At 31.7% G+C, this 9,460-nt stretch overlaps 1 protein-coding gene across 4 annotated transcripts; it reads left to right on the top strand.

Moving 5' to 3' along the window:
• Positions 1 to 1,288: 1,288 nt before the first annotated feature.
• LOC114382555 (lysine-specific demethylase JMJ25-like) lies at positions 1,289 to 9,378 on the top strand. 4 transcript variants are annotated; one of them, XR_003660259.1, is made up of 7 exons: positions 1,289 to 1,511; positions 1,581 to 1,697; positions 2,420 to 2,625; positions 3,629 to 3,958; positions 4,496 to 4,960; positions 5,838 to 6,618; positions 7,866 to 9,378. XR_003660259.1 is itself a non-coding variant. In XM_028342061.1 (6 exons), exons 3-5 carry the CDS (start codon positions 2,539 to 2,541, stop codon positions 4,919 to 4,921), a joined length of 843 nt encoding a protein of 280 aa, XP_028197862.1. In that variant the 5' UTR covers positions 1,289 to 1,511; positions 1,581 to 1,697; positions 2,420 to 2,538; the 3' UTR covers positions 4,922 to 4,960; positions 5,838 to 6,957. The 4 variants fall into 4 exon arrangements, 1 of the variants encoding a protein (XP_028197862.1); XM_028342061.1 differs by lacking the exon at positions 7,866 to 9,378 and having other exon boundaries at positions 5,838 to 6,957; XR_003660260.1 differs by lacking the exons at positions 1,289 to 1,511; positions 1,581 to 1,697 and having other exon boundaries at positions 2,518 to 2,625; positions 3,612 to 3,958.
• Positions 9,379 to 9,460: the final 82 nt, after the last annotated feature.

Below are 9,460 nucleotides of genomic sequence, written 5' to 3'. Positions count from 1 at the left end.
TTTTTTAAAAATTATGTCGAACACATTAATGATATTTGTGACTCGCTTTTTCTATGGTTTGAACGTCATAGAATCTAAAAAAAATTATATCGTGCACCAATTTCGTGAAAAATCACCTCAAAATAGAAGTACAAAATAAAAAAAACTATGATTTGACGAGCAACAACATGACTACTAAAGAACCCATAATAAGAGATAATGTTAGCGACTTCAGTGATGATGAGCAACAACATGATTTTGATGAACATGGTGAACCAAGCAATTATGCGTTTTATTTGTATTGTGTGTATTATATTAATGTATTAATTATGTTATTTTTAATTTTTATTGATAGATTATTTAAACTTTAAATAAAAAACATTTAAAGTAACCTATATTAAAAATATATATATAACATGTTTTAAATAATAAAACATTAAAATAAAATAATAACATATCAAATAAAATCACAAAAAATATACTAATAAAATCAACTTAATATTATTTATTATATATTTAAATATATTTTTTAAATTTTTTATTTAAAATAAAAATAAAACCATAAAAATATTAAATTTAAAAGAAAAAACAGATTTACGAAAAGAAAAAAAATAGGTTAACATAACAAAAACATGTTTACAAATAGTAAAAAAGCATTTAAAAAATTTAACAAAAAGAAAAAAAAATAGTTTTACAGATTTTTAAAGTTGTAAAACAAAATATGACTTTCGTTTTAAAAAAATGACTTTAAAATCGTAAAAAAATAACATTTGCACTGAAATCGTACATATTTTTACGACTTCAATTAAAAAAATAACAAGTCGTAACAGGTGTTACTACGTTAGAAGTCCTAACACCTTTTTCGACTTACCCCGTTTAGGATAATTTTTTAAAATATATTTCCGATTGGAAAATTGAAATTTTTTTTTACCCGTAATTGATAAAAAAAACCCATAAATAGACTCTTTTTCTCCTATTTTTACCTAATGTCAATACTATATAAGATGTTCAATTTTATAATTATGTTGATAGTTTTCTTTTTTTTATATATATAGATAGTGAGTAAAAGGTAAATGTAATAATCTTCTATTCTTACCAATATCAATAATATAATGTTCAATCTTATAATTATGTAGGGGTTTTTTTATATATAGAGAATGAGAGTTTGGTTTTATATCCGTTAGAATATCAATAATATAATGTCCTTTGACGGTTTTCTTTTATATATAGGGAGTGAGAGTTTGGTTTTATATCCGTTAGCATTGGAGGAGGGACTTGAGAAACTGAAGGAGGCTCTCCAAATCTTGAATTCTCCTTCCCCTTCTTCCCAGCTGGATTCCTTAGGTTTCAGGTGGCGCTCCCTCCCAGTCCTAAGACCTTCACTTTGTTTTGCTCCCAACCCCACTCCTCCTCGGTCTTTCCTCTCATTTATGTTTCCAAGAACGACGCCGACTCTAAATCACTCTATGTCAATTTGGATGATAATGTGAGTCACCAGAAAGAAAGGTTCTTTTTGGTTTTTCATACCTCAGGTAAAGGTTCAACAATCTTATTGCCATTACTTTAATAACTTTAAATACTAATTCTTTAGCCGCTCCCAGATTGAGTTAGATGAGCTGGAAAGTGTTTCCATTCTGTCAATGACCCTTGCATGGGATGAATTTTCCTTCTCTACTTTTCAAGAAGCCCATTATTCGCTTCAAGATTCTCTAGACCAGGTGCCTGACATGCCTTTTTGATATCTTTTCTGTTTTTGTTGTTTTATTTACCATCATTCCCTGCTTCTATCATTTTTCATGTAATTTGGAATATTTAACGTTAAATGGTCAATTCTTTTTTGTATCTTTTACACCTTTGTGAATAAAAAAAGGGAATCTTTCATTACGGTTTGGTTGGGCCTTTCTCTTTGTTTCCTATAATCTAGAGGATCCGTATCTTCTTCTTGGGTTCTGAAAAAATAAAAACATCAACTCCCTCCTGTATTTATGCTTGATGTTATTTCCTACGGTGTGGGTTATGTGTCATGTCTGGTATACGATTGACACATGTAAATCCAAATGCACTAGAGCTGCCCTCAAAAAACTCAATTTGGTAGAAGATAGATCTATTCCAAGGGTACAAGCTCATTTCTTTCCTAAGAATATGTAAGTTTTACTTGCAACTAGTTGTTACTTCCCTGAATTCCTTGTCCAAAAGTCAATGATGAATGTAACCATGGTTTTCTTGAACTGAGAAGCGTATTGGGTCAACATTTTGTCTGAGTTAGTGTGTAAAGCAAAAGAACTAGTGCAAGCATACAAGCTTCAAAATGTAGTTAAGACTGCAGACAACTTCTGTTCATGTTTGAAGCTTGATAGAAACACAGATGTTAGCTATAGTAATATGAGGAAGGCTGCTTCTTGAGAAGATTTGACTGACAACTATTTATTCTATCCAAAAGCTGTAGATCTTCAGTACAAGGATTTAAGGCATTTTCAGTGGCATTGGGAAAAGGGGGAGCTTGTCATTGTCAGCAATGTGCTTGAATGTACATCTGGTTTAAGCTGGGAATCGCTTGTCATGTGGCGTGCATTACGTCATGTAACTAATACCAAGCATGGCCAACATTTGGCGAAGAAAACAATTGATTGCTTAGATTGGACTGAGGTTTGCTTAATTTCCCAATCTTTAACTTTATTGACCATGGAGAGCTTTTTACACAAATTTCATTCTTCACCTTCATTCTCATGAAGATTATGTTTAATTGTTTAATGTTGGTACTTATTTTAACTGGAACCACTGCAGTTATGGCATTTGGAGAATTATTTAATATTAGCAATTTTTATGTTGTTGAATTTCCTACATGTTTCCTGAATTCAGTAACTCCACCTTTTCTGGATTGAGACTTGAGAGTTATTTCAGTGCATTTAATATTGTCAGTTATTGAATTCCATAGAGTCATCAGAACAGAATGTCCTTGAAATATTTTATGAAGTACTGAAAAATTACAATTTTTTGGTGGATGGTTCCACTTTAAGAAACAGTTTGTAGATGTTCTGCTATCTGGGTCATAAAGAGATACCGGCCTAAGGTGGAATGTTGGTAAACAAAACGCACATTAGGGTGATAATTAGAAATCATTTTTCTGAGTGTAGTTTTTATATTAGTCTCAAATTTTAAGCCCTTGTTTCATGCTTTATGCTGTCTCTCCATCATTCTCAAGAAATATGGCTAGTGTGATCAATTTATCCTGCTACCATCATCATCATATTCATCTTCTTAGTCCTAGGTTTTGCTCCTTATCTTATCATCTTAGAAAATTTTATCTCAATGTTTGGCTGTTTCTTGTCCCTGCCCCATTTTGCTGTTTTTGCTTTGCCTGCCCAGACCTTTCTTGTTGCCCTTGCATCCTTTGGTATGTTTGTCTAGTTCTTAGACTTGCAGCATCTAGCTGATGTTGGGTAAAATGTACTTTTTAGTTTTTTTAGATTGTTGAAAATGTTATTTTCGATTTGTACTCATTCTGTTTTTCTGTTTAGTAATCAGACTAGAGTAAATCATATCTGCTTTATTTTACTGATTTAGTAATTCTTTACTGCTTTTACTGGACTTGTTTATTCAGTTGCTGCTGATTTCTGCATTTCTCTTTTGAGGTATCGGTGAAATGCAGGGGGAAATTAATATCCACCAACTTTTTACTGGCTATACAAATGGTCGTAGGGATTGGCTTGCTTGGCCACAGATATTGAAATTAAAAGATTGGCCTCCTTCTAATTTATTTGAGGAACAATTGCCTCGTCATTGTGCTGAGTTCATATCTTCCTTACCCTTCAAGGAATATACTGATCCTCACAAAGGTTCTCTTAACCTTGCTGTGAAGTTGCCTAATGGTTCTCTAAAGCCAGACCTGGGGCCAAAAACATATATTGCTTATGGATTTCCTCAGGAGCTTGGACGTGGTGATTCAGTGACTAAGCTCCATTGTGATATGTCTGATGCAGTATGCTCTATTTGCTTATTTCTTTCCTGGGCTGTTATTTTCAAGGATTTCTTCTAAATTATTTGAACTTTTTAAATAGATTTCATATTGGATGGTGTATAGTTTGTAGGATGTATAAAGTGTTGTCTTTGATAAGCCATTGCATTTCTCTGTTCTGTTTCTTATGAGTAGTTTGTGGCTTCAGTTCCATGTCAGTTTTTAAGTTCTGTGCATTGTCTTCAATTCATAAACTCTCATTTGATTCTATATTTGACGAGTTATTTCCCTGGTTGTTATAATGATTGACTGATAATTAGAAAAACTACTCTTGTTATGATAGTAGAATCATCACATTAGTATGTTTAAGGACTTGAAATGAATGATGCCTTTGGCTTAGAGAAGGCTTTAATTTGCGTATATATACTTATGTCAGTTGCATAGATTTTCCTGATCAAACATTTGTTAGTGTTTTGTATATTTTGCTGTATGTGGCCCTGAGTGCATGCTTATCAATGAAGGAAATGAAGCATTTTTTTTTTAATAATTTGGCTGTTTTAGGTAAATGTGTTGACTCATATTGCAGAAGTGAAACTGGATTCTGATCAACTTACTGTCATTGAGAAGTTGAAGCAAAAGCATCTCGAGCAAGAGAAAAGGGAGCTACTTGGTGATGATCAGGATGGAGAAACTAATGTTGACATGCTTAATAATTCATCTTCTACAATAAATGCTTTGGACAGGCAAAGTAGTGTTGAAGTCATGGAACAAGAAGGTGGATTATGTGATGGGAAAGAAGTTGATCAGTTTCATCAACCGTCTGGTAGTAATGAGGTTGCCATTGCTAATGAGGATGGCATTTCATATGGATCAGAGCTCCTAGAGGTTGACAAAGTAAAAATAAATCAAGGTGATTTGTTGTTTGGGGGGGGGGGGTGCTTCAGATGGTGCTCTCTGGGATATTTTTTGGAGACAGGATGTCCCTAAGTTGCAGGAATATCTGAAGAAGCATTTCAGAGTGTTTAGGTATGTCCATTGTTGTCCTTTAAAGCAGGTAAATTAGTAAAATGATTCAGTAATCTGTCTGAGTACTCCTTATCAACCTGAGTCTTTTATAACAAATATTTTCACCTTTAGGTTAAAATTTTTTATATTTTTAAATTTTAATATTTGGAGCTTTGCACCCTTATAACAATGACATTCTCCCATTCCCTTATTTTATTCTGATAAAAATTTCAGTAAATATGCATGTCATAAAGGATTGGGTGAAGGATCAAGCTGCTAATAAATAGTTATTTAGAAAATAAAAAAAATGTTTCTTTGCTTATTTTATTATGTGGTAATGAGCTTTTCATTAATATGACAATAGATGCCATGCAATTGCAACTGTGTTCGTTCTTTAAACAAAGGCTGGGAATAGCATTATAGTGCAATTACCAGTCCAAAATATTCATTAATTTTTCAAATAAATATGTTTTATAATTTGCAAAGTGAGAGAGTACAACTGGGAAATTGAGTGTATCCGACTAGACCGAGTTTCCCAGTTCTTATTGGTTCAGTGTTGGGTTGATTACATGGCACCGGGTTAGATGCATATCCGATTTGATATGTGACCCGAACCGGTGCTATGCCCGGGTTCCGGTTTAACCGGTTGGACTGGCTGGTCCAGTCTGAGTTTTATAACACTGCACACAAGATCCCTTTGGTCTTGAATCACAGACAGTACACTGCCCACTTACCTTGTACTGAAATTCAACATTTTATTAAAAGAACGAAGACAGCACGTTTGAACTCTATTCATGTTACATTAGGTAAAGTTTATGAATTGTTTTTACTCTTTTTATTACAGCTCTAACAAAAAAACTAATTCAAATTCAATTTATAATATTTTTTTTTTTTGCAGGATGATTGACTTTTGGATGTATAGGTCTTTACGCCTTTATCTTATTCTGCAATGACTCTGTGAGAGAGGAAGAATAAAAGGGAATGGAAGTTTGGAAAATTTTAGACTAGAAGAAAGCCAACTTAGAGTTGAGCTTTTTAAGAACAAATTCTATCTCAAAATCAATTATAAGATGAACAAGATTTTTAAAATTTAAATAACCAAATGGTCTAGATCTAAAAATAAGCTCTATTTCACCTAGATATCTAGCTTTGATGGTTGCCGAACACCTTAGATTTTGGGAAATTTAATTCATGTACCATAGAAAAAAGAAGAAAATTATTCATTTGCCAGGTTATTTCTAGTTGTTATGTTTATCTGTTGTATTTGTCTGAAGTTTGTCCTTGTTATGTTTGTCTCTTGTATTATCAGTTGGATCATGCCAATGAATTACCAAACTCCCTGAAAGAAAGTGCCAATATTAACACTGTTTGGGGATCGCTTATTGTTGAAGAATGCACAAGACTTGGTTTGATGGTGAGATGATCTGATAAATATTACATATGCACCAATATTAATGCATGATTCTGATTTATTCTTTTGTTTAGTATTTGTGTATTGCTCCTGATCTAGACCTTCCCCTGTTGCTGTTTCTGCTGCAAGTCACAAATTAATCACATGTATTTCATGCTTCGATGAGCGTTCACTTGCATATCATGCTGTTGGATATGGAAGAGGATCTCACATTCCAGCAGTAGCCATTACATCATCAGGCACTGCAGTTTCCAACCTTCTTCCTGCTGTATGTTTCATTATTTTCATGAATTTATTTTAGGGTAAAATACATTTTTGGTCCCCCTATAATGCTCAATCTGCAATTTTGGTCTCCTAGATACTTTTATTTTTCACTCAATGTTTGACCATGGATAATCAATTAACGGTCAACTAACAGAAGAACCAAAATCGCTGATTTTGAAAAATAGGGGGACCAAAATTGCGGATTGAGCATTATAGGGGACCAATAGTGTATTTTAGCCTTTATTTTATTTTGAATGTGTGATGATTTATTAATTTCATTCCTGTGACTTGGTTTGTTGTCATTCTGTATGCTGTTGCTAATACATGCATTATTGGAGTTCAATTGGTTGCTTTGCTGGCTCTTTTTTTGCACTTAGTTTTTACTTTTATTTCCATCAACTTGATTTGTAGTTTTCTCTTAGAGTTTAATTCCCCTCAAGGTTTGAATTGTATTTGCTTTTAGAGTTTAATTCAAATTCACTAACTATGATAATAATCTGATCATAAATTATCGATTATGATAAGAGTATTGATTTTTATAATAATTATTTAAAAATCGTATCTAAAATAATTTTTTAGAATAAATAATACATAGTAAATAATTTATGCACTGAAATTTTATAAAAACTTTTTACACTTTTATTTAATTATAAATTATCATATATAATAAGTCTGTTAACTTTTATAATAATTAATTTAATAATTTTTTATATGTCATCATTTCTAGTTAGTTGATTGAAAGTGTAAAAAACTTTTACACTATTATTTAATCACAAACTGTCATATGTGTGATAAACTTATTGATATTCATGATAATTATTATTAAAGTTATATGATAAATATTTCTAGTTGATTGATAATATAATTTTCTTGCACAAACAATGCACATGCCAATTAATTAACTCAATATTAAATTAATTTACAATTTTTTTTTACATTTGACAGTATATCAAAATAAAACTTAATGCACGTTGGTTTTATATTTTGTTATATTGTGTTCGTGTATTTTTTTATTTTTTTTTATACAGTGTTCATGTATTCAATATACTTAAAAATGAAACACTTTCATGCATTCAAGTGTACCCAACAAAATTCCAACACTATATTTTGGAGAAATATGGTTTCAATGTGTATTCTTTTTTAAATTTGTAAGAAGAATTTATTACTGTTTATGGTTAATATGGGCTGATATATATTTTTCCTGTAGGGACTGCAACCTAATCTACTAACTACTACTGAACTCTAATGTAGGTCAAGTCTGATCTGGCTAAAAATATCCAATCATTAGAACCAAACTCTAAATGTTATGTCTTGTAATGAGTGATTCTCTTACACTCTGAAGTATAACAATTTTACCTTATAAGAAGCCCATTCAATCATTAGAACCAAACTCTAAATGTTATGTCTTGTAATGAGTGATTCTCTTACACTCTGAAGTATAACAATTTTACCTTATAAGAAGCCCATTATTCGCTTCAAGATTCTCTAGACCAGGTGTCTGACATGCCTTTTTGATATCTTTTCTGTTTTGTTGTTTTATTTACCATCATTCCCTGCTTCTATCATTTTTCATGTAATTTGGAATATTTAAAGTTAAATGGTCAATTCTTTTTTGTATCAGTTTTTACACCTTTGTGAATGAAAAAAGGGAATCTTTCATTATGGTTTGGTTGGGCCTTTCTCTTTGTTTCCTATAATCTAGAGGATCCTTATCTTCTTCTTGGGTTCTGAAAAAATAAAAACATCTACTCCCTCCTGTATTTATGCTTGATGTTATTTCCTACGGTGTGGGTTATGTGTCATGTCTGGTCTACGATTGACACATGGAAATCCAAATGCACTAGAGCTGCCCTCAAAAAACTCAATTTGGTAGAAGATAGATCTATTCCAAGGGTACAAGCTCATTTCTTTCCTAAGAATATGTAAGTTTTACTTGCAACTAGTTGTTACTTCCCTGAATGCCAATATTTGTTTGACATGTTTCTTTAGTTGATATTTGTCTTTTGCATTTTCTTTTCCTTGGGTCTGGTTAAATGTTAATGCTCAAAAGGCTATTTTCGTTATTGTTGTATTTTTTTTGTATTATATGCTAATATTTTAAGATTTAAATACAATGCAGTGCAAACTATATTTGGGCCAAGCCCATATACTTTCAATAGTCTAATTCTAACTCAATCCATAATAACTCTTTAACATTGTTCCCAAATCCCAAGTTTGAGCATAAATATTAATCATGCCTAGCTTGTTACAAATGAAATAACAGTGTTTTCCGGTCACAACCTTTGTGAACAGATCTGTTAGTTGGTCACTTGCCCTTATGTGGGAGGTAGATATAAGATTTTGTTGAACCTTCTCTCTGATAAAATGACAATTTATATGCTTATTCCTCTCATGAAAAACTGTTGTTGAAAGACAGAAAAACAAATACAACAGACGTTGGAACTGTGTCTTAACTACACAACAAAGTCTGCTTTATACAGTATGATTGCAATAAATATAATTATAGGAGATTTTATTCTTATATACATGATTTGATATGCCTATAAATCACATTCTAATCAAACGTGCCTATAATTACAAAGATCCTAATTAAATAAGGGAACAAATCATAAAAAAATATAAAAAGAAGAATGATTCTTAAGAGATCATCTAGGATATTCTAAAAATAGGGGGACTGAATGTCTTGATTTGGAAGAGGAATAAATTATTCAAGTTTGTTAAGATACAAATAATATTTTTGATCTCTTTAGGTGACTAACAAAATGTGCAGGTTGTGGAGGCAAGTCAAGATTTTGTGCCACTTATTTTGAGGCAAGTCAAAATGTGCAGTGGCTTTTAATATTTTA

Source organism: Glycine soja, chromosome 13, assembly GCF_004193775.1.
Source record: "Glycine soja cultivar W05 chromosome 13, ASM419377v2, whole genome shotgun sequence".
Taxonomy (NCBI): domain Eukaryota; kingdom Viridiplantae; phylum Streptophyta; class Magnoliopsida; order Fabales; family Fabaceae; genus Glycine; species Glycine soja.
This window is presented reverse-complemented; position numbering and strand designations above follow the sequence as displayed.